Source organism: Hyaena hyaena, unplaced genomic scaffold (assembly GCF_003009895.1).
Source record: "Hyaena hyaena isolate Hyena2069 unplaced genomic scaffold, ASM300989v1 scaffold_1469, whole genome shotgun sequence".
In the NCBI taxonomy this organism is placed as follows: domain Eukaryota; kingdom Metazoa; phylum Chordata; class Mammalia; order Carnivora; family Hyaenidae; genus Hyaena; species Hyaena hyaena.
In genome coordinates, this window is record NW_024082106.1 from 106686 (window position 1) to 131034 (window position 24349).

At 45.3% G+C, this 24349-nt stretch overlaps 2 protein-coding genes across 9 annotated transcripts in view; one reads left to right on the forward strand and one right to left on the reverse strand.

Moving 5' to 3' along the window:
* TTC39A (tetratricopeptide repeat domain 39A) overlaps positions 1-19086 on the forward strand; it is a 56451-nt gene extending 37365 nt beyond the window's left edge. For 7 of the 8 annotated variants that reach the window (XM_039223865.1, XM_039223864.1, XM_039223862.1 and 4 more), the window contains exons 8-18: positions 457-522; positions 2357-2465; positions 2983-3050; positions 3133-3192; positions 4064-4225; positions 8806-8897; positions 11035-11155; positions 12127-12238; positions 12654-12768; positions 13827-13943; positions 14499-15219. In XM_039223865.1, the coding sequence (XP_039079796.1) occupies positions 457-522; positions 2357-2465; positions 2983-3050; positions 3133-3192; positions 4064-4225; positions 8806-8897; positions 11035-11155; positions 12127-12238; positions 12654-12768; positions 13827-13943; positions 14499-14622 (1146 nt within the window). In that variant the 3' untranslated portion in view covers positions 14623-15219. Of the gene's footprint in view, positions 1-456; positions 523-2356; positions 2466-2982; positions 3051-3132; positions 3193-4063; positions 4226-8805; positions 8898-11034; positions 11156-12126; positions 12239-12653; positions 12769-13826; positions 13944-14498; positions 15220-18974 lie in introns of those variants that run through there. The other variant, XR_005526854.1, reaches the window with a different exon arrangement.
* Positions 19087-21678: 2592 nt separating this feature from the next.
* RNF11 (ring finger protein 11) overlaps positions 21679-24349 on the reverse strand; it is a 39528-nt gene continuing 36857 nt past the window's right edge. Inside the window, exon 3 of the mRNA XM_039223867.1 lies at positions 21679-23934. Coding sequence (XP_039079798.1) covers positions 23763-23934 — 172 coding nt within the window. The 3' untranslated portion in view covers positions 21679-23762. The remainder of the gene's footprint in view (positions 23935-24349) is intronic.

Consider the following 24349-nt stretch of genomic DNA (forward strand, 5'->3'; position numbering starts at 1 on the left):
AGTAATCTTTCTTTGCAGGACTGTTCTGAGGATCAAATGCAATGATGGAGCCCCTGGTGCCAAGGGTTTCTGTGTAACAGTAGCAGCTAACTATCATCATGTGCTCCATTATGTGCTTTACATATATTAATTTGATTCACCTTTACAGGACCCTTTGGAGGTAGGGGCATAATTATTTCCAGATGAGGAAACTGAGACATAGAGAGGATACATAGCTTGCCCAGGGTGACCCAGTGGGCATGGTGAGATTAGGATTTAGACAGTCTGTTTCTAATTGTCACACTGTAGTGCTTCTCTATCTGGGGAAGTTGGCTTTCCAGGAAACCTGGGGCCTTCTTGTGGGTATTCTGGAGAGAAGTCCTGCTCCCACAGGGTTACCCCCAGGACTCTGGGGGCTTAGGGGTAGGAGGGACAGTTCCAGCCCCTCCACCGGCCCACCTGCCTCTGTTCCTGCAGACGCTGTCCATGCTTCCTACCAGGATCCTGCGGCTGCTGGAGTTTGTGGGGTTTTCAGGAAACAAGGTAACCACCTGCCTTCTGGGACTCCTGACCGGCTCACCTGGACAGGGTGAGGCTGAGGGGCTGCAGGATCTGTGCCAGTAATGGCATAGCCCCTGCCCCCCAGTGTGTGGCCCTGGACAAGCCCCAGGCCACTCTGAGCTTCAGTTTCCTTTCCAATCAAATGGGGCCAGTGATTCCTGCCTGGCCTCACACAGGGTGAAGAGGCTCTAGGGTAAGGGTGGGTGTGAAGGGCAGCTTCATGCAGTGGTCTGGAGTCGTGTTCTCTGAGACTAACAGATGTCAAGATCCTGGTCCTCCTCCCTTTGGAAAACCTTAAGCAAGTTCTTTCCTTTGGGACCATTTTCTTGTGAGGGAGATGCTTAAGGGAAGCCCTATAGGCCTTGAGGGCAGAAATCAGAGGCTTGAAGCACCCAGAGGCTTTACTAAGGGCAGGAATCTAAGTACCAGGTAGCAGCTCAGGGAGAGCTCCCTGGTGGAGGAGGCCCCATGTGGTAGAAGGAACAATGGCCTGGAAATCAGGAGCCTTGGGTCATTCCAGCCTCATCTCCTTCTTGTGATTCAGAGAAAATCCCACCCTCCTCTGGGCCTTTTTGGAGGTGTAACAAGGGGGCTTTTTTTGGGGACCAGTTCTTAACTGGAACTTCCTCTGACCTTTCCTGATTTTTGCCATGTCTGCAGACCTCTATATTATTTTTTATGTATTATTCTTCCCAAAAATGGTTCATATTTTTTACTTAGGTTTATCTAAATGAAACATCACTGCATAGAAAACCCATATTTTTGGCATGATAAGAACATAATTATAAATACTGTGAAGGCAAGCAATCTTGTAAAAGTAGATTGATCTGCAGAGGCTGTTTTCCTGTGGGAAGAGGTTCTTAAAGTGACAAGGATGTTGAACACACACCAGCGCAGGACTGAGGCTTTCTCCCTAATGCCTTCATCAAGACAGAGAATTGAAAAGGAAGACCCTCACTTGGGACTCTGTGCCTCATGTCTGTCTGGAGACCTTTAAAATCTTGATTGCCATCTGTAGTCCATAGTCCAGGTCCGGGTAAACAGCAGCCAGAGGCTCTGTAGGTCCCTTTTAGTTTTGTTTTCTTAAGAAGGCCCGTGGGTCATGAGAAGGATTTCACGATGACAGGAGGGAAGAGGATGAGAAAGGCCAAGAAGCGGGACAGTGTGGTCTGCCTGGCCAGGAGGAGAGGGAGGCCGTGTCAGAGTATGAGGGCCCTCAGGCACCAGCTCTGGCTTTGTCTTATCCTAAAGGTTTGAGGTGAGGGTGAGGTAGGTCAGATTTGTGTATTAGAAAGAACAAGAACACTCTGGAGAACAGATGGGGAGGGGGGCAGAGACTGCAGGAAGGGATACAAGTGGAGTCTGGCCTCTCCTTCTCCCCAGCCAGGCTCTAGAACCTTCTCCTCCAGGAAGCCTTAACAGACTGCAGTCATTGTGGCCCATCTGTGCCCTGAGCCTGTGGTTAGGATTATCTGCCTAAAATGGAATCTGGCCTCTCCTCCACCCCAAGCAAAGGCTGCTCAGGGCCTCAGTGCCCACCATGGGGGCAAGCAGGTGAACAAAGGCAGGAATTGGGAAGGGCTTCTTGCGGAAATAGGGAACACCTGGACCCAAGCCTCTGCCCTGGCCTTGGCAGCAGGGTCCCCTGCCTCCCAGGAAGCCTGCGGAGGCCCTGAGAGGAGGCTGGCCATCAGGGTTCCAGATGGGGAGCCCAGCGCTGTCCCCCCAGCAGCACTGCTCTCACAGTTGTCCAGCCACCTTCCAGGCCCTTGCGCCACGCTGGGGCTGGCCTCAGCCTGTCGGTCTCTTCCCTCAGGACTACGGGCTGCTGCAGCTGGAGGAGGGTGCATCGGGGCACAGCTTCCGTGCCGTGCTCTGTGTCATGCTGCTGCTCTGCTACCACACCTTCCTCACCTTTGTGCTCGGTAGGAGTGCCCCCTGGGCGAAAGCTGGGGCATCTGGGGTTTGGTTGGCTCTAAGGGCAGGGGGCGAGAGGGCAAGGGACTGCAGACCCTCCTTGGGTCCACAGGGCTGGGGATGGGGTACTGACACCAGAACCAGCAGAGCTGCATCAACTGTCTTCAGGCCTGGCCTGCTGACCACTCACTTCCTCCCAATGTGACTAGGTTCCAACCTCAGTTTTCTCATCTGTGAAATGGGGATGGCCATTCCCACCTTGTACAGGGTGAGGACACTGTAGTCAAGCCCTTGGGTTTCTGGGCACCACCTCGGCAGGCATGACTCTTGGTTATTGAGCCCTGTGATGTCCTGGGGTGATGCCTACACCTAATCTTATTTAGTCCTCATATCTCCCTGGAGGTAGAATTATCATCCCCATTTTACAGAGAGGGAAACAGGGGCCCTGAGAAGTTCCTAGTGGGTTGCTGGAGGGATTACAAGAGCCAGTGGTGGTGATGTGTCTTGTCCCTTTATCTCCTTTAGGTACTGGGAATGTCAACATTGAGGAGGCAGAGAAGCTCCTGAAGCCCTACCTGAAGCGATATCCTAAGGTGAGCCCACACCTCCCGCTGGAACAACACGAGCCCATGTGTGCCACAATGTGGACCCACAGACATGTGCATGTCATTGCAGGGTGCCATCTTCCTGTTCTTTGCGGGGCGGATTGAAGCCATTAAAGGCAATGTTGACACCGTGAGTAATAGGGGTCTGGGCCAGTGCTGGCGACCCCTTGGAGTCTCCCAGACCAGTAGGCAGACAGACACAGACATACTCAGGGACAGGGCCGACTAGGGGAGGGCTCTAAGAGAGAACCAACAAGGCGGCAGGGTAGGAGAAGCAATTCTGAATGAGAGAGTCTAGGAAGATGAGAGAGGGGGTGGCATTTGTGGTGAGTGGGATCTGATAAGGAGCTGTAGGACTGCAGCTTCCTGCAGAGGGACGTCCTTGAGTGAGGCAGAGTGGTGGGAAGGCCCATTCAGGACATGGTGACAGGCACTGTGAATGGCACAGTGGTGCCAGGGTATGAGATGGCACCTTGGTGGCCTGGCTAAGGAGTTGAGACTCCATAGGTGGGAAGGAGCCATCAAAGGGGTTAGAGAGGGGAGGGTCACGGGTCTGGCAGAATACCCAGGATGGACTGTCACAATGTGGAGTCTGGGGGTCTCCAGCTGGCCCTGGCTGTGATTCCTCAAGCAGCAGGACAGATGCCCTAGGTCCAGTTCCTTTCAGGAGAGTTACTGGAAACTGTGGAGTTTGCTCTGAGGCATAAACATTATGCTGCTTTAACGTTAATGACTTTCCACCGCCTCCTATCCTTCCATTATAGCTCTATCCCATCCTTTTCATTTTGTGCTGAAAAGACTAGAGTCCCAGAAAGGGGCAGGAAGTGAGAATTAGTGGGTGAACCCAGGACTGGAGGCCAGAATTCTCCCATCTCCCCAATGCTGCAGCCTGCCTTCCCTCCCTGAGCCTGGCACACGGCTAGACCTGTGGAGGAGGCTGGGCCTTCTATGCGATGCGGTGGGGTGGCGGGGCCATGAGGCTGACCAGCAGGTGCCTGCAGGCCATCCAACGGTTCGAGGAGTGCTGTGAGGCCCAACAGCACTGGAAGCAGTTCCACCACATGTGCTACTGGGAGCTGATGTGGTGCTTCACCTACAAGGGCCAGTGGAAGATGGCCTACTTCTATGCCGACCTGCTCAGCAAGGAGAACTCCTGGTCCAAGGTGGGCTGACACCAAGTGTTGGGGTCATTGGGGGACCAGGCCAACTTAGCCTGGCCATGAGCCTCCAGACCTAGGGCCAAACCCTTAACTGAAACCTGAAAATCAGCTGGAATTTTAAATAGAACCATAAATTCTAATAGGACCTCAGGGTTGGAAGGAACTAAAGACCATGAGGAACAGATAAAGTTTAGAACTACAAAGCGTCAGGCAAGAGTTTTAGTCTTAAGCAACAGAAGCATGGCTCACACTGTCTAGGTGAGTGCTGTCCAATAAATAGAATGTTCTGTTGTGGTAGAAATGTTCTATTTCTGCACTGTCCACTGTGGCAGCCACCAACCACATGGGCACATTGAGCACCTGCAGTGTGCTAGTGCAACAGGGAAACTGGATGTTTTCGATTTTATTTAATTAGTTCAAATTTAAATTTAAAAAGTCATATGGGTTTAGTAGCCACTGTATTGGACTCTGCAGGTCAAAACCACAAAAGTCTCTTTGGTTCAGAGAACTAAAAATTCTTGGCACATCTGATTTAAGGTACAGCTGGATCCAGGAATTCAAATTATGTCATCTCAGCTTGGCATTTTCCATCTGTGGCTGTGCTCTGCTCTGTGACATCTTTGCTATGCAGGGAGGTTCTCTCCATGTGACAGGGTGGCTATGGACTGCCTGCCCCTACCTCACATCTTCTGTTTGGTTTCAACCGTACTCTCATAATAGAGGCTCTCAGGCCTAGCATAAATCACATTTTAGTGCCTGGAAACAGGGGTGGGAAGCCTTCTCATGAATCAAGAGTAGGAGAAGGGTGGTTCTCCATAAAAAAATGAGGTGATGTCCCTATAAAAAGTGTTGGTTTGGGAGGAGCATTAAAAAGATGCCATGAATGCAGAATAAAGGAAAGCAGATAGATGCCCACCACAGGTGAAAACTTACAACCTTAGGGTAAGTGGTAAAATAAGTACTGGACATTACCATATAGTAATGATAGCACAGAATTCTGAACCAAGACTCAGAGTCATAGAGATCATCAGAGAGCATCCAATCTGGTACCGGCAAATATATAGAATATGTGTCTCAGTGACACATATATGACCTTAAATCCCTATCTCTCATCCCTCTCCACCTCTGCATGGAAGTCCCTTTTCAGTACTCCTTCCTGGGGACGAAGCTGGAAGGAAATTCTCTGGGTTTGGGGCATGCAGAGCAGGAGGAAGGAGCAGGCTACTACTGAGCTCTATGTGCCCAGCATTTACCATTTCTTCCACACCACACCCTGTAAAGTAGAGGTTATCACCATTGGATGCACGAGGGACATGGAGACCGAGAGAGGGTATGTGAGTTTCCTGGCCCACACAGCTGTTGGTGACAGACCCTGGATTTGAAGACAGTTCTGTGTGACTCAAAGGCCTTTGCTTTCTCCTTGTTCCTTAAGTCCCACCGAGGAGGCCCCTCTTGCCCTGAGACCACCCTGCTGTTGAAGGCGCACTCTCAGACCCAGCCCTTGTGGGCCTGACATTCATTCCTCATCACTTCCCACTCCCAATGAAAAAAACAACCTCAGGGAACCTTGTTGAACTCAAGTGACCTAGAAGCCTTCCTCTGGAGGAAGGCAGGCAGTTAGGTTCACCTACACAGGGAAGAAGCAGCCTGGGGTGACCCCACAGCTGCTATGAGGAACAGAGGGAGGGCCAGCCTCCCAGGTGTCAGGAAGTCTGGGCATGAGTCAGTTCCATCTCCAGCTTGTTGTGTGACTTTGAGGTGGTCGGTCTCCTTCTCTCTTGCTTCCCTCAGAACTGTTTCCTGGGAGTGGGGGTTGTAGCACCTCAAGTTCCAGGGCCTCATTCATTCCTCATCTGCAGCATTTGACCATCAGAGTCCACTAACTTCCAGGTTTAGGGACTTAAGCTTACGGTCACTGCCATGTACACCAGCCCCTCTGCTCTGCTTCCCTCTTTGGCTGGACTGTGCTAAGTCATCCCTGCAGAGCCTTCGCTCCTGTGCCTGTTACTGGAGATGGCCAGAAACAAAGTAGTGACAGTGGTGTGCTCAGGGCTATAGTGAGGGAATCTAGGGGAAGCTCAGAGGCGGCCCTAGGTAGCCCAGCCAAGAAGACAGAGGAGTAATTAGGGTGGCAGAATGGAGGAAGTGAAGCCAAGAGAACAGCAAGGGCAGAGACTCCGGAACTAGGGTGCTGCCAAGAGGTTCTCTTTCACCAAGTGAAGGGGTTTGTGGGTGGGAGTGCAGGGCTGCTACAGAGGGACCTCCCCCTAAGCCACTGTCTGTAAGCTTCTTGAGGACAAGGACTATCTGTCTATAGAGACCCTGGTAGAGTAATCCAGCAAAATAAATGTCTGGAGTCGTTGGGCAATCAGAAAATCCTAGGAGACAGGACTCCCATCAGGCGAAGTGGCAGTGTGGCCCCTAGCATCCTTTGATAACTTGGATGTCTGTGGGTCTCAGAACTCTAGATCACTTCATCCATCCTAACTTCTGATGACTTAGTGAGGGTAAGCTGTTTGGAGTGGCAGAGGGGTAGGAGAAGGCTCTGTGAGGAAGCCCATGGCTGGGCCTGGTGAGAAGGGTCAGTGGCTTCCCAGGCAGAGGGATGGCATGGGACTGATGGGAAGGAATGACACAGGAGGAGCCAGAAAAGCAGAGGGCCTTGAGTGGCTGTTAGGGCTTTAGTCTGATAGTGGGGGAGCCCCTGATGTGTGTGGCTTAGATCTGTGCTCTAAGAAATCTCTCCTGCAGTTGCTGGGCACCCCACGCACCAGGTCCTGAGGACATCCAACAGTGTACAAAGCAAAGAACCCTCCATCTCAAGGCTCATATTCTAGTGGGAAGAGAGACAAAAAACACACAAATAGATGTTCAGTATAGTATGTCAGGCTGGTATGTAAAGAAAAATCAAGCAAGGCCTGAGAAGACACCAGAATGAAGTGCAGGAGAAAGCCATGTGGATGTCTTAATGAAAAGCATTCCAGGCAAAGGACACTGAAGATGGAAGCATGGGGGAGGGGGAAGCTGAGTGTGTTTGATATATTCTGGAAGCAGCCCTGAGGCCATTGTGGCTAGTGATATGTGTGTGGGGGAAACAACAGGAGATGAAGTTGGAGAGGAAACTAGGGAAGACAGGATAGGGGCTTATAGTCCATGACAGGGAGTCTGGATTTTATCGTAAGCATGATGGGATATCAGGATTTCAAAGAGGGACTGACATGACCTGACTTAAAAAGATCAGAGTGGTGATGGGGTGGACATGGTTTGCAGGGACAGGTATGGGAGCAAGGAGATGGGTTAGGAGACCATATGGACAAGGGCAGTAGAAAGACATCCCTGGTGGCCTGGAGCAGGGACCCAGGGTGGAGGCTGGTTGCAGTAGGTGGGATTCAAGAGCTATAGGAGGTAAGATCAGGATGACTTGGTGACTCAGTGCCAGGGCAGAGAGGGAGAAGGTAGGGATGACACCAGGGTAAAGACAGGCTGGGGAACAGATTTCAGAAGGGGTAGATTGTTCCCACCCACACACCCCCAAAGACCAGCTTTTCCTTTTTGTGAAGGGTGACTGGAAGTATGGAGGGCAGAGTGCAATTGGGAGTAACCCTGGCTTCAGCCTGGGAGGTGACCCTGGTGGAGGCTGCTTTCTGCCTTCTTCTGAGACTACAGGATGTCCCATTCCTTTTCCTTCTCCACCCCCTACACTTCTCTGTGGGCCACCAGCAGGCAGGTACTTCCTCAACAGCCCTAGCTAGCAGGAGCTGAGGTTCAAGGGTTGGCCACTGGAGGGCAGGACAGAGCCAGGTTCCTCTGGTGTTGGACTTCTGGGGAAGGGATATATCTGGAGGTGGGGAAGGGTCTCTGCACAGCTGCACCTTCCCTGTCACGGTTGGCTGTGGATCCAGTGGGCAAGGTCCTTAAAGCCACACAGACTTAGTGTCACTTCCACATCTGTGTCCCCCCCGCCCCAAGTTTTGCAATCCCAGGAGGCAGAGGTGAGGTACAGATTCCTTTCTGACATGGTCTTTGGGATCCCATAGGGTGATGTATGTTACAGTGCCTGGCACACAGGAAGGCAGAGACCCGGAGCCGAGCCCTGACTCACTCTTCCAGCCTGCCTCGCATCTCTTATGTATTCCATGTTTTACGCTATTTGCGGCCTTCTTACACACATCTCTGTCCCTCCCCGGCTTTGCTTAGGCTGTTCCCCTTGCCTGGAAGGTCCTTTTTCAGATTTGTGTGACTCTTCCCACGGGCTCTCAGGGTTCCAATTTGAAGTAATTGCTTCCTCACAGCTCTTACTGTCTTCTCTGTATGTCCATCCTCACCTTAGCACTGCCCTGCACATCCACTAGTTGCTTGAGTCCTTCCCTCCGTTGCTTCAGAGGGAAGGCAGCTACTTTGACATGGGCCTTTCCCGGACTTAGCTCCCAGCACAAGTCCTCTAGGTGCTTCAGCTTCCTTACCCTCAGTTTCTCCCCTGGAGCTGTGCTGGCCTAGTGAGGTCTGAATGAGGCATCTGTGCCAATCTGGGACTGACTGGAGGGCGGGCTGCTCACACCTGACTGTTGCTCTGCCTTGCACAGGCCACCTACATCTACATGAAGGCCGCCTACCTCAGCATGTTTGGGAAAGAGGATTACAAGCCATTCGGGGACGATGAAGTGGAGTTGTTTAGGTGGGTCCTACCACTGCACTCCACCCTATGCCTCAGCCACAGCTGCCCACAGCCACCCTGAGCCGTGGGCACCAGGGAGGGCAGCGGTGGGCTTCTTTAATTCCCTTGGCTCTGGGCTCCCTGACCCTCCCCCCAGGATCGCCCCATTCCCTGCCATCACCACCTCCTGCTGCCACTTGTTCCAGCTCTTTGAATCTGTTCAGAGGCCTTTTTTCCCCCCTCATGGAAGTGGTTTGTCAACATCTTTTCCACGGAGCCGCTTTCTTCTGGTCAGAGGGAACAGGTGTGGACACTGCTGTCCAGAGGTCAAACAAGATGAAATCCACCCTCTGCTATTTCTTAGCTGTCACTGTGAACCATTTCAGCAGCTATAAAATGGGAGTAACAACTTCTGTCTTGCAGAGTTGTTTTGTGAATGAAATAGAGACTATAAGAGCCTGGTTTAAGGCCTGGAGCCACTAAATGTTGGCTATTTTTCTTAGTCTGTAGTTCTGTTTGGCTTCTGTGAAGGATCTAGAGCAGGGCTCAGCCTCAGCAAGCTGAGGATGGAGCCTAGGGCCTTCCTCTTGTCATGGGTGAGGGCTGACCCCAATTTACAGACCTAGAAGTGGTGGTAACCTGAGCTTTCAGCTACTGCTGTCACAGTCATAGGGTGTCTGTCATTTATCAAGTGCCTCCACTTCTCAATCTCCTAACTCTTCCAGAAAGCCTGTGAGGGTAAGTATCTGGGGTGGAGGGAGGATCATTTTTTCCCTTTACTGTTAGGTTCTTAGCTAGACACTGGCTGAGATACACCCCCCCACACACACAATAATAAAAGATTAACAGGAGAAAAATAAACCAACGTTTAATAACATGTATACCTCCTGTACACATGGGAGAGACCCAGTTTTTCTGGAAAAACTAACTGAAATCACCCAAGCCATCACCTTAAAATACCATCTCCAGCTGAAGATAAAAGTTGTTGGGGGCAGGGAGCCAGTTATGGGAGGTTTTCAGGCAAAGCACAGTAAAGGAGGGTAAGGTTGCTATGCAGATTTAAGTCTCTTGTCTCCTTTAAGAGTTTCTAAGGCTTGTCCCCCTCCTCTCAGGTGCGGAGGAGATGCCCTTACAACCAGAGATCATCCTTATAAATGTTAATGTCTGAGGCCTCTGGGTGGCTTGCTAGGTTAAGCATCCAAGCTTCAGACTTCAGCTCAGGTTTTTGAGTTCAAGCCCAGCCCCACATCAGGCTCCTTGCTGACAGCTCAGAGCCTGGAGCCTGCTTCAGATTCTGTCTCCCTCTTTGGCCCTCCCCTGCTCATTCGTGTAAGTGCTCCCTCTCTCTCAAAAATAAACATTTAAAAAACTTTTTTAAAGAAGTTTCTTACAAAAGGCCAACTTCTTGGTTTTCACAGCTATTCTTATATCTGCTGTCTCTTAATCAGCCTAAAATAATTCTTATGCCAAACAGGCATATTTTGGGGTGACAAATTCTCCCCTTCATATCATCTCCAATCAGAGATGAGAAAACTGGGGCCCAGAGAGTTTCCATAGTGAATAAGCAGAGGAGGTGTTAGGCAGGGAACGTCAAAACTAGATCCAGCTGTTTCCTATGCCTGGATGGCTCAGGTCTTAGGGTGCCCAGTGCCTATGGAAGAACGCAGGAGTGCGGGTTGGAGCTGAGTGAGTAGGCCCCAGATGTAGAGGCTTGCCCAGCTGTATTTTACTCTGCCCTTTGAAACAGCTGAAGCCACAACTCACGTGACAAGAGTTAATTAATGGTTTGAGCTGTGTGGTCTTAGGTCCTTCCCTTTCTCTGGGTGTTAGTCTCCCCTGTGAAACTGGGGGGGGGGGGCGGGTGTCAGACTTGTGCTGGCCTTCTGGAAATGAAGCCTGGGAATGGTGAGATAACTAGCAAAGCAGGCCTAGGGAGTTTGCTGACATTCTCATCTCTGTCAGCTGATGTGGAGGAGGCCCCTTGCCTAGCCTCAGGAAGTGGTTAGGTCTTGGGACAGGGCCTGTGATAGAAGGCCACAGCGACAGGCTGAGTCCAACACTATCCTATTAACTTGGAGAATCAAGGCCCAGACAGGAGCCAAGCAGAGGCTGAGCAGGTTGAGGATCTCAGTCCTCTCTCTCCTCATCTCTTTCACAGAGCAGTGCCAGGCTTGAAGCTTAAGATTGCTGGGAAATCTCTACCTACAGAGAAGTTTGCCATCCGGAAGTCCAGACGCTACCTCTCTCCCAAACCAATCTCATTGCCAGTCCCTGCTCTGGTGAGTAGGAGGGTCTTGACTGTCCCTGCACTTGTTTGGGATTGTGGGCATTAGCTGAGAGTCAGAGATACAGCTATGGCAAGGGGGAAGCGGATGAGGAAGCAAGACCTGCATACCTCAGGGACCTGGAAAAGATTTCAGTTTATCTGAGACTGGGGGGGAAGCATACAAATGAGTCTGAGCCAGCCTCTGCCTGAAAAAGTACTGGTCTGGTGGGGCTGGGGAAACAGGTGAGCAGGCTTCAGATGCCTCAAGATGAAAGAGCATCCTCCCTTCTAGGAGTATAATAACAAAAAACATAACAAGAATATCTTTTTTCACATCTATTCCCTGGTTTCATATTTTAGGAAATGCTAACACATTTACTATAAATTAACATTTAATTTAGTATTCTGAGCTTCCTGACAGTCAAGGCAAAGAAAGGAATCGAGATGTGTTTCATAGTTTTTATAAGGGAACTCAAGCCCAGTGCCTTGGGGGAAAAGAGAAGGTGACACAGTCTTAAGAGCTATTGGAAATCCTGAAGTGCTTAAGTAAATATGGTTCCTCTAATACAGGAGATCCTGGCAGCTGGAGCAGGGAGGACTTCCTGGAGAGTGTAGGTCAAGGCCTGGTCCTCAAAGTATGAGGAAGAGTCTTGACAGAGATTGGGGAAGAGCTGAGCACCTAGGGAAGCCATGAACAGAAGAGTTAGTTGGAAACAATTTGCAGCTATGAGCAGAACAGCAAGGATACGGGCCCATCTTAAATCCACATTGGTGTAAGGTGAGATCCCAATAAATAAGTGATGAGGCTCCAAACCATGATCCCTTCAAGCCTAAAACTACACAGGCAGGGCTGAGACTTGTCATAAAAGATTAAAACTAGAAGGGCCTTTAGTGATCCTCTGATCTGAGCTGCCCATTTTACACCTGGGGAAACGAAGGCCCCACTGGGGAGGAAACCTGACTGACTTGCTCCCCTGCCCTCAGGAAATGATGTACATTTGGAATGGCTACGCTGTGATTGGGAAGCAGCCTGAACTCACAGATGGGATACTTGAGATTATCAACAAAGCTGAAGAGACGCTGGAAAAGGGTCCAGGTGACTACCCCCAGGTCTCCTTGAACTTGCTAGGCTGACTCAGACCACAGGTCTTTACAGTTTTAAAGTTTCCCTCTACGAAAAATGTCCTTCCTTCCTCTACCCTAGTAATGATCCTTTGCCTTTCTAGACTGAGGCTTCAATGGCAGTTTCTCCAAGCTGTCCCTTGTCCTCCCAGTAGGGTCAAGGCCTCCTCTGGGTTTCCACAACCCCTCGGCCTCCTTCAGTCAATCCTAATCTCACTGTACAGTCAACTGTCTCAGTATCTGTTTCTACTTCCCAGATGTGACCTTGCCAAGGACAGAGACCGTGTGTGAGTTACCTCTCTGTCCCCAGGACCAGCAGAGTAGGGGGTCCATGCAGGAACTGTTGCAAAAATAAACCAGCCTGTCTTCCCTCACTCCCCTATTCTCAGAGAATGAGTACTCAGTGGATGATGAGTGCTTGGTGAAGTTGCTGAAAGGCCTCTGTCTGAAATACCTAGGCCGTGTTCAGGAAGCTGAGGAGAATTTTAGGAGCATCTCTTCCAAGTAAGTGTTTCTGAGGCTGCTCCCACTCCAGATGGCCTACTACTGGGCCCACGTCTCCTGGGTAGAATTGTCTGGGTTTCTCCTTCCTCACCTGCATCCCAGTGCTTGACCCTAGTCTACCTCCATTCACTACACTTTTACTAGTGTCTATATGCCAGGATCCTTGCTGGGCACAGATCATTCAGACTTCATCCCCTAGGGCCACCAGATTGTCCAACTACAGGAGTGCATCCACACTGAAGTTTCAGGTGAATGGTGCCTCCGGGAGTTCGTAATTCAATTCTGCCCTTGAGGAGCACAAATGTTACAGATAGACAGCTATAGGCAACTCAATCTGGTATGATCAAGGCTATTACAGGAAAGGAAAGGTGTCCTGAGGAGGGTCCTATACGTAATGCAAGATACCAAGAAAGGTTTTCCAGGGGTGCCATTTTAACTGGGAAGTTCATCAGGCAGAGAAATAAAGGCAGGGGTTTTAAGTGGAGTAGGTACAGCATTCTGCAATGCCTGTACCTGGAAATGTATACAGGAAAAATACCTGAGGTTGGGGTGACCATGATTAGGTCCTCCTCTGCCTTGGTGAAGTTATAGAGGGAAAAGGTACAGATGAAATAAGGGGAACCAGACTGAGAAAGGCCTGGATGTTTTGCTTAAATATCCAGGAAGGACACTGGGCAGGGCAGATTTGGGCTTCAAAAGGAGATCTCTGGAAGACCATAGATGGGAAGTCAGAAGGGCCAGAATGGAGACTGTAGACTTTCCAATTTAGTAAACCATTTAACCTGGACAAAGGGTTTTGGGGACAGAGGCAGGCATGGGCCAAGTACATGCTGTGGAGCCAGAAGTTGTTAGGGAATTTGGGCTCTAGGTGCAGAGGACTGGAAGGCTCTTAAGCCTTTCTATGGCTACGAAGGGAAACCTTCTCCAACCAAGATTCAGTATCAGGAACCCCCACTTGAGGGCATGAATTAGATCCTCCTACTGGGGGAAAGCTCAAGAGGAACCTACAGGATATCGCAAGGGCAGAGCTATAAGGCATGTCCTCCTCTGTCCCACAGTGAAAAGAAGATTAAGTATGACCACTACTTGATCCCAAACGCCCTGCTGGAGCTGGCCCTGCTGTTCATGGAGCAAGGCAGAAACGAAGAGGCTGTCAAACTCCTGGAAACCGCCAAGTAAGGCCTGAGGCTTGAAGAGCCTTGGTCTTCCTCCCCACTCAGGAGCTTCACCCTGGCTGGTGGCAAAGGAGCACAGGCAGCAGCGAGAGAGGGTGCTGGAAAGAGCATTATGGCAGTCCAGAGGCCAGGCCTGTGTCCCTGGAACCCAGTTCTCACCTGGTATGGGGATGCAGTTTCCTCATATTTGCCAGTGAGGACTGGAATCCCAGAAGTAGGGAGTGAATTAACCCAGGGTCACACCATAACTACGTGGATACCACAACTACCTGGTCACACCCAGGTCTCCTGCCTTCTAGCCTCATAGACTGACTTCTTAAAATCATTTCCTCAAGCTTGGAGGCTCAACAGGAAGAAGACTGGTTCCACAGTGTGAGGGACTATACATCCTTTCTGTTAATCCCTATCGGGCAAGCCCCAACTCTTTCTTTAAACTGAGACCAGGATTTAAGCTTCTCAAAATCTTCCTTGGCCTAGTAGGCTCCTATAGTTCAGATTGAAGAAAAAGTACTTCTTAGAGTAGCCTTATATGTCTGATTCTCTGGTCTCTTCCAGGCAAAACTACAAGAATTACTCTATGGAGTCCAGGACACATTTTCGAATCCAGGCAGCCATACTCCAAGCCAAGTCTTCCCTAGAGAATGGTAACAGATCCATGGTCTCATCAGTGTCCTTATAGTTTTATGCAGCCCTCCCAGGCTGGAAGAGAGAGACAGCTGGACAGAGCTCCTGGAAACATTTCAAAAAGACTCCCTCCCCCTGCCCTGCCTTCGGGGTCCACCGGTGCTCCAGTGGGACGGCACAATTTTCGTATTCATGCAGAAGAGAAGCTGGCATTTTCACCAGTGTGGCCAAGGGCCTTTACCAAGGACAGAGTAGGTGGAGCCCTCTGCTTGCCCTATCTATCACACATACGGGTACTTGTTTTTCACTGTGATGTTTAAGAGAATGTATTAACAGTTTACATTTTCCGTAGAAACACATTAATGGGATCACAGTTGGCTTAAAAAAAAAAAAACACCAACCACCTGCAAATCTGTTTTAACCCATTCTAATCTGGAGGTAAATCTATGATATCCAAGACCAAATTGCTTTTCAAAATTCAGCAAGGTCTCAGTTTCCAGGGCTGAAAGGATCCTTAGGAGACTCTGTACCTCAAAAAGCTTCAGGGCTTCTGAGGGTTGGGCATAGAGGTTGCACAGACACCCACTACCTTATTCCTACACTTCATTTTCATTCCCTTAGTAACTCTCTAATTAAAAAAAAAAAAAAAATTGTCTCACTAAAAAGACACCTGAGTCAATCTGTAGGGAAAAAATATTATTAACCTTTACCAGTAGGAAATAGGGGTTGCCCAGGCAGGATGGAAGGGGAGCTGTGTTGCCCTTCTATTAGGGGAGGTTCTCAGGCATGAATCTGCATCCTCAATGTATGCTAAACTAAAACAAACAATTGGGAATAATCTACCAAACAAAATCTCACTGCAAGGTACATTTATTTACTGACAGCATTTTTCTTAGTTAGAATGGTTATTCTTGGCCTGTTGTATATGTTTTAGGGCTTTTTTAGTTAAGAGAAAAAAGATATTTAAGTATTAAAACTTACACGCTTCAGAGATCACGCAACATCTATTTCAGTAAAATACGTTGCTTGAATTCTTGGGCAAGGCAGAAAGTCTTGATCAGAAGCCATGTGGCCCAGGTCCTGTTTTATTTAGACAGCATGCCTAAAATGTTTTAGAATAACATTTAAAAATGGGGAGATTTCACTAAAAATCTGGTTTCTGGTCTCTTATTTGAAAAGAGAGTCCAATCTGCTAACATTGGGCTCATCCCTATAAGAAAATAAGCCAACAGTCCTAGAACGGAGTAGGGGCTACTTTAAACACTTATATTACCCTTCTGGCCCCTAAAAGCATCTGAATTTTCAAACTCGGGGACTGTTACAGGGAGAATTCAAGTTCAGTCACCGACACCAAGTTTTTCTATTCACAAGCTAAAGACAGCATACTTCAACTTAACCATTTCCCTGAGGGAAAAATCATGCACACAGTAAAAATATTCATCTGTGAAACATGAATCCTCATGTACATGATGAATGCAATTTCTGTAAGGGAGGAACCACAGACAGCTTTTCCAATCTTTGAGCACTGCTGGATTTTAAGCGGAACACTTAGCATTTGCCAGGGGCAAAACATTGCCAGGGGTAGGTTAATCTAATAACAGTCAACCAGTCTTATGTGACTAATACTGAATTAAGTCTTAGGTTTTAAGCAAAGCAGATTCTCATTAGGAAAACAAAGCAGAAAACCCTCATTCAAGATCTTCTTGCACTTAATACTGTCAAAGCAGAAATGCTATGAAAAAATTATTTTGTTAGAACTAGACACAAGAAAGCTCTATACCAAGAGCAAGCCCTTTGCAAGCTCTCTGTCCTCCACAGCCTGGATTCTGGGAGACCAGCCTATTTCTAGGTTGTTGGGCAGGGCAGGGTGAGAGGGGTGACTACAACCAGGCTACTGAATGTGGGTGGCCTTTGATGGTTCCTCATATATCAGAACACCAATACTGCTGTATAAAAAGAAAATAGCACTGGTCACAGGATACCAAGCACAGTTTGCAAAAAATTGCAGTTAACAAAAACATTTCATTTTGAGGCTCTTTTATTTTAACAAAATTATGCCAGGATGTTTTTCCTGTCACTGTTGTTAATGATTTCCTGCTGGGCTTCTCATTAATTAGCTTACGTCACCTTATCTCCATTGCCACAGGTGGAGTCTGACTAGTAAGTGAAATCAGTAGGTTTTGTCTTCTTTATGCCACCTGCAGCTTGAGATAGTCTATTAAAAATATGTTTGGGGAGTAGGATGAAAACGTCAGGTGTCTAATAACATATCCCTGTATAGAGGCTTTGAAGCTGAAAATTCTGTCCTGGGCTTATCATTCTTATTTGAGCCATTTCTGGTTGCCGCTTCTCGAGTAGTACAGCTTTCCAGCACATCTGCCCTGGAGAGGCAGACATCAGGTGGAAAATTCTGGCTGAGAAGTAAGGAGACCTCAGTTCTAGTCCCTGCATTGCTACCAATTTTCAGAGTGACCATGGGAAAGTCATGAATCCTCTAATAATTAGTAATCTGCACTAGATTAAGGCTCCTTCCTCCTGTCAACAGTTCTGAGTCTGACTCTGGTCAAGTACCTTTGTGGATTTTCATCTCCAAAATGAGGCAGGAGATATATACCTCCCTATCTTTTGCCAAAGCCTTGTTCCCCAAGCAACTTAACCAGAAATGATAGGATTTCTTAAAGACCTCTATAGTAGCCCCAGCACACTTGGAGAGCAAATAATCTTTATTTGGGAAAAATCTAAATCCTATTACACAGAGCAACTCCATCGTTAGGAAGTAGTAGCTGTTTAACGTGATCTAAACAAGCCCCTGGCAATGGAAAGTCTACCTCTCACTGGTCTTGGGCCCTTCGACTGGCAGAGTGGCTTCCAGCAGTGTGCTGGTCCCTATCAGTTCTCCCATGTGCTGGCAGGATTCCTTAATCCTTATCTCTCAAGTACAAATGGGAGTATTTCCAAGTCAGCTTTCATCATTCACAGCAAAAGTCATAACCTGACAGCCAAGCCAGGACCCTTAAAAGGCCAATGCCAACTCAAAACTTGGCTGAGGCCCAGGTGGAAGAGTCCCAGCAACTGAAGAATGGCACCAGGAGGTTTTCAGAAAGCCTCAGCCTGCAGAGTGCTAGAATAAAAAAAAAAACCAAAAACAAAAAAAACCTTCCAGAGACTTTTCTCTGGAGTTACTCCCAAGTTTTCTTAGATGATGGTGAGCAGACAAGTCTTTTCCTTTGCTTCAAATTTAAAGCGTAATAGCGTGTGCCTTTTTGTCTGTATCCTTAGCACCATCATACTAATTCACTATAAATGAGAGATACTTGGATTCTGAAAACCAAGCAAAAATGGGAACTTCTCTCTTTCTCTCACACACAGATGCAGCTTTCCAAGGCTGGAAAATGCCTTTCTATTTAGGTTAGCAAAGCTCTTTTGAAAGCTAGTGCAAAGTTCATTACTGCCCAACTGGTTAAGTCCACAAACAAGGAATCTCATTTGGGACCTAGAAAAATCCGTTTCTAAATGAGCAATCTATGAATTGCTTCTACTGTATAAAGCCAACCATTAAGTGACAAAATATAGTAGAGCCCTTCCTTTGGGAACTGAAGGCTGCTATGGACTTCTAAAAGCTGGCATTCAAGTTTAATCAGACATCACAGGCAATACCTCACAAAGACTGGATTGGGTTTTGTTTTTCTTCATATCAGTAGCAAAGTGGTCAGAACACCAGAAACTATATGCTCTAGGAAGAATAAAAGCTAGAATCAAGTGCTCACTATAAGTTGCTAAACACTTTACATGTATCTACTCCTCATAACTACCCTATGATAGGCTATGTAAAATGGCTATTACTGCCATTTTTACAGATGAGAAAATTGAGACACAGGTTAAATAACTTGCCCATGATCATACAAGTATTCTACAATAGAAAGATTTAAAGCCAGGCAGTTGAATTCTAAAGCCCATCCTTTGCTGAACTGCTGGTCAAACTGTAAAAAAGCAGGGTCTGACTTATATTGGCCCCTGGGCCACTATTAAGGATGGAAAAGATACTGCCTAATAGCTCAAACACCAGAAATCCTTGGCTTGGAACACATGGAGCATTTTGACTACGTGCCATCGTTGTGGAATTGGCAGAATGTAGCCTATTACCATACCTCTAGAATGCACAGTGCTAGAAGCCAGCCTCAATGTTCCCCCCCCCGCCCCAGGTCTTTCTGATAGCATAATCCAGGTTTCCCAATTTACACACTGCCTAAAACTTGCTTTTGGAATGACTAGCTTAAGTACTATGACGCCCCCAGAGAAATGCTGGGCTCCTTACTTTTGCAAAGCCAACCAAATCTCGCAGAGTTCAACACTAGGATCAGACTCTTGAGGCAAACCCTCAGTTACCTTTAACTTCTTTTTCTCAAGGCCAAGAAATCTGAAGCCTACAACCACGGATGTTATAGAAGGAATCCAAACCAGACAGGTCTTGTTCCTCCTTTGATCACAATCAGTTTCAGATGCTCAAAGTCTATACCTTATTGATAATGCTGCTTCATTCATATACAGAGAAAAACAAACTTTCTGTGGAGGCATCCAAAGATGACTAAATCTTCCAGTGGACAGAAACTATTCTCAAGAAAAAAAAATGTAAAGGAAAGTTAGTATCCCTCCTAACGTTGCCTTAAACACTTTATGAAAACAGTAAATAGTTTTAGTCTATCAGCAACATTAATCAGATGGCTCCTGAGCTAATGCCTATTGCTCAAAGTGATAAAACGAAAAACAATGTGGGCAATTAAAACAAGCAAATAAATCCAAATCCCTTTTGTACAATTTTGCTGAAGCACCTAACAAAAATATTATGAATCAGGAAATGGGTTGTGAAAGGACTCTTGGATTTTCTGTTTCCATGCTAAAAAAGCAAGAAAATAGCCAAAGGACAAATGGAAAAGCAAAGTCTGGATACTGCCTGAACAATCAACCTCTGCATCAGCGAGTGCCCACTTGTGCTGTTATTTTTTAAACTACCACTATATAATTTATAAAAGGACGGGTTAGAATTAAGTGGGCTAATCATTTTATTTATTTTGGTGGGATGTTTTTAGATCCATAGGCTCTCAGAAAACAAGTATATTTAAATTAAGATTGCCAAAATACATGTGCCTCATTTACTAATGTCTATATATCATTTTAAAATAAACCTCAATGTGATGTAGGATCTTTAAAGAGTTATTTTTCTCTAGTAAAAATACTTAATGTGCGGAACTAATAAATAGTCCAATTAACTTTCCCTAAATACATAAAATTAACTTACTCTTTCAAACTGCTTGGAAGTTGAGAGGTTTATGTTATACAAACATTTACAGTTATTCCATTAAATCCATGTTTCACGTGAATTACTACTAACGAAAGCCCTAAATCTGAATTGTGAGCATTAAACCAATGCCTGACCATGTGCAAATACATTACTGTTTGTTTTAATTTTAAGTGCCTGAGAGAGAGCAGGGGAGGGGCAGAAAGGGAAGGAGAGAGAATCCCAAACAGGCTTCCCTCTGCCAGCACAGAACAGCTCAACGTGGGGCTCAATCTCTCCAATTGTGAAGTCATGACCTTGAGCCAAAATCAAGAGCCAGATGCTCAACCAACTAAGTCACTCAGACATGCCACATGTTTTGACATATACAGAAGAAGAAAATTATTTCAGACACCATTTTTCGTGGCTGTCAGGAAAATCACATCTAATAGTAGGTATCAGTAATTATATTCAAAGCAATAATGAAAATCTCAGTTGGACATTTTTACTCTATTTTAAACAAGTATTTATTAGGCACCTAGATTTGTGTTATGTCTTCAAGGGGAAAATATATTTAAAGAGATTAATGAGTAGATCCAATCTTTTAACAGGCAGGCTAGCCTATAGTTATTGATTCATTTCTGAAGGAAGCAGGAACATCAGGTAGCCTTCATGAATAAAAGAGGTATGAAATTGATGGATGTTAGACCTCAATGGCAAAATATTTAGAACTGAGACCAAAAGGGAAAAAAATGAGAAGGTATTCAGCTAAGTTCTCAATGGGTTAATATAAATGCAATCAGGAAAAGACAGCTCAGGATGCTAATGGCTCTTATACCCATGCTTCCTATGAGGGGGGCATCCTCCACCAGGTCTTTTGGAAGAGTGAGTGTAGATTAGAGTAAGGAAGCTGCAGAGAGCATACAGAAAGGGGGGTTATAATCTTCTTTCTTCCCACCCAAAAAAAGAGCAATTATCTTCACAGTCAGTAAGTAACTTTAAAAATATTGGAAGATACTGACCAATGCAACTTATCTCATGTCCACGAATTTCAGAATTAAAGGCTTACAAAATTACTTGAGGTTACTGCACTGGCCACACTGCCCTAACATGCAAGTGTAATCAGTTGGCTCTGAGAAACTGCCAGGCAATGCCTTTGTAAGCAGAGGTAACCATCAAACTGCCTACATTTCTGAATGATGCCAAAGAAACTTACCTTCTTTAATATTTGCCAATTCAGTCTCAGGAGTACAGGCAGGTCTGTTCTTGACAAGTGTTATTCCTTTTTTTAAAATGCATGCTTCCTTATGAGGGAGATTTGTTGTACACAAAGTATTTGTCACCTCAACGCTCACTGTATTCTGTAAAATCATATTGGTTTATATCACATAGGAGACACCAATAGTAGGGGGAATCTTCTCCTGGTTTAAGAAATACCCTATAAAGAACTCAGAATTGGAAAGGTTTTTGTTTACCCAACTACACAAGTATTTGAAAGTATTTCAACTTGTATTTACACTTAAAAGGATAAGAATCTTTTACTTTTTCCGAGTTAGGCTTTTCAGATATTTCAAATCCTATAGACAACCTTGGACATATCTTGCCTAAATCTAAACGCTGCACCTATTACTTATTTGGCTATAGAAAATTGGAAGCTATCAAACTTAACTTATGATTAGATGGTATAAAACACCATAAAAAATACTTCCCAAAAAGTATATAGACCTAGAGATTAAATTTATGAATTTATACATTACTTTAAATTTATACACTGCTTTAAAGAAAGGATTAGATAATTTGGGCAGTATTCTAATGTAATCAACTCTAGCCCTTTACAACTGTATTATAACTTTATTTAACTTTAGTAAAAGCCTAAATTGATAGTTCTTAACATTGTATATGGAAATCAAAATTAAAGAATACAAAGTACCTTAAAATTTTCAGCTCAATACTAGTTCCTTCAATATTACTGCCAAACTTCTGTGAAAGAAGCCTTGTAATAATAAAAACTAACAGAAACATATTAGATGATATTTTTCAAGTTCACTTACCATTTTTAACAATGTAGAAAAAGGAAAGTCTGACTATAATACTTGATGACACAGACATCATGTTTAAGTAGAAAACACAGGATAAAAAAGTAGTATCACTGAAAATATTGCACAACTTCAGGTGTTTCCTCCAAATTTGCTTTATGTAATTGGATGGATATAAATTAATAAACAAAAACTTGAGCAAGATACATGTAACAATTTAACAGAACCTGATAATCTAATTTCTCTCAATTTTTCTCAATCTCACCTTTAAGTTTTTCCATCATGGGGCTTATAAGAAAATTAACCAACATACGGATACTATAGTCTAGTGTCAAATCTTTTAAGGTTTTATGACATACTGAATTCCTCTACAATGCAATAATGGAAAACCCTCAAGATACTTGTGTTTTGTATGCAGAAAAGTGTTAGAGTCAAATAGTCAACTAAATATAAAATAAGAAATATTTTTGATTCGTTAAATGAGATTGCTTCTCCTTTTGCTAATGAATGATTCTTAACTATAATATCACTGAGCTGAACAAATGTCACCTTTGAGTACATAAGGAAAAATAAACACATGCTAAATGGATAAAACATTACAAACTACATCTTTACTAGACCATCTCTACCTCTAAACTTCAGAAGCTTAGAGATTCAGAGTGCTCTTACATTAACTGCAAGAAAAAGATAAAGGAGAAATTCCCTCTTTGAGACCACAACTATGAAGTCACGTGGTTATACAATTTTTGCATTTGTGTGCAAAACATGAAATACATTTATCTTAATTCTCCCTGCTTAGACTTGTCAGTCAGCTTGCAGGACTGTCCTTTCCAAGAAACAGAGACTGAGATGTGTTTTATATAACTTCAATAACCTCAGCACTACAATTATAAGAGATGCAGTATCCTTTTGCTATGGTTCAAGACAATAAAGGAAAGAGGTCACAGGAAAGAATAAATCAAAACTGTTACAACTGAGCAACTTTTCTCAGTTTCTCCATGGTGCCACTTTCATTTTACAGAAGTGTGGTGGCATAATTCAAGCTCAATAAATCAGAAATCTTAATATTTAAAATTTACCTTGACTTTTAATTATTACCATATTAACAACCAAAATAATTAGATAAAACACATAGGAAAGGGTAATAGTAAACCTCACTTTACTAGAGTTGGTTTCTTGACATATTAACTCATTTTTTATAGAAAAGGGATAGTGCATCTCAGTTTGCTTACAAGCTAGGAGATCACTTTGAATTCTGCATTTCCTAACTGCAAACAGATATAGCACTTATAACAGGTTATAAATAAACTGGTTTTCAAGCATAGAGCCAGCCCCAACGATAATAATACACTATTTAAAAAGACCTAAGGCAATGAATTCCATTTCCAATGGAAAAAAAGAACTGTGCAAACAAGCTTAAAACTACTTTTTTTTGTGCCAGTGTTATAAAATGTAGCTTTTAATAAAACCTTGACCCAAATGCCAGCAACTTCAGAAAAGAATTTGGGTGGGGAGAAAAAAGTTATTTCATTTAGGAAAAACAACCACTATCTTTTTCCTAATCTTCAACACACACAATTTAAACATATACAGCTGCTGTAACACTTTACACAATTCCTATGTACTGGAGCAATAACAAGATCTAAGTACAATTATATTTTTAAACACTGGGTCAAGGCTTTACATAAAAATACCATCCTACTTTTCCCCCTAAGTTTCTAAAATATCACGTATTTTTTCCCCCAACATCTGCAGCCGTTCAGGAATTTTTAGGAAACTTGTGCATGATCTTAATTCCTAATCCCTGGCTCTTTGGGCTCAGTGACAAAAGATCAAAACCACCAAAAATGACGGTTCACTTAAAGTCAGACGAGAGACCCTGGCTCAATTAGTCTCATAGGACGAAAGCAGTGCTGCATCAACTGGCTCCATGCAAGAGGGGCACGTGAAGGATCTCATCAACCAGTCATCTATACAGTCCAGGTGATAGATGTGCATGCACGGCAGAAATCGAATTGGGTCCCCATAAACAAAGTCCATCATACAGATCACACACCTGTTGGGGGCCAGGGAGAGAAATCAGAAAAAGCCTGTTTAACGAAGTCATCTAGAATACTCTTTTAAATCTCATTACAAAGATAGTGTTAATCTGAACAGATGAAAATCGCTGTCATGCTACCACCTAAGCATGCAAATTGAATTTTTTCCTAATAAGCATTATTCCATCAACAATCTCTTATTTTGATCCCCTGGAAATGTGCCAAGTTTGAGACCTAACAGAGCAAAGAGGAATGGACCACATGGGGATAAAGCCCATTCCTAGAACTGCATTTGTAAAGCAGCTACATATTATAAAAGACGCCTGAAGAATATAATGCTTCACAGTAGGAAGCCATCAGATCAACTTTGTGTACCTGAACTCAGCTTTTAGTGTAAGCCCAAGAGTCAGATATTTTTCATTTTAATAACTA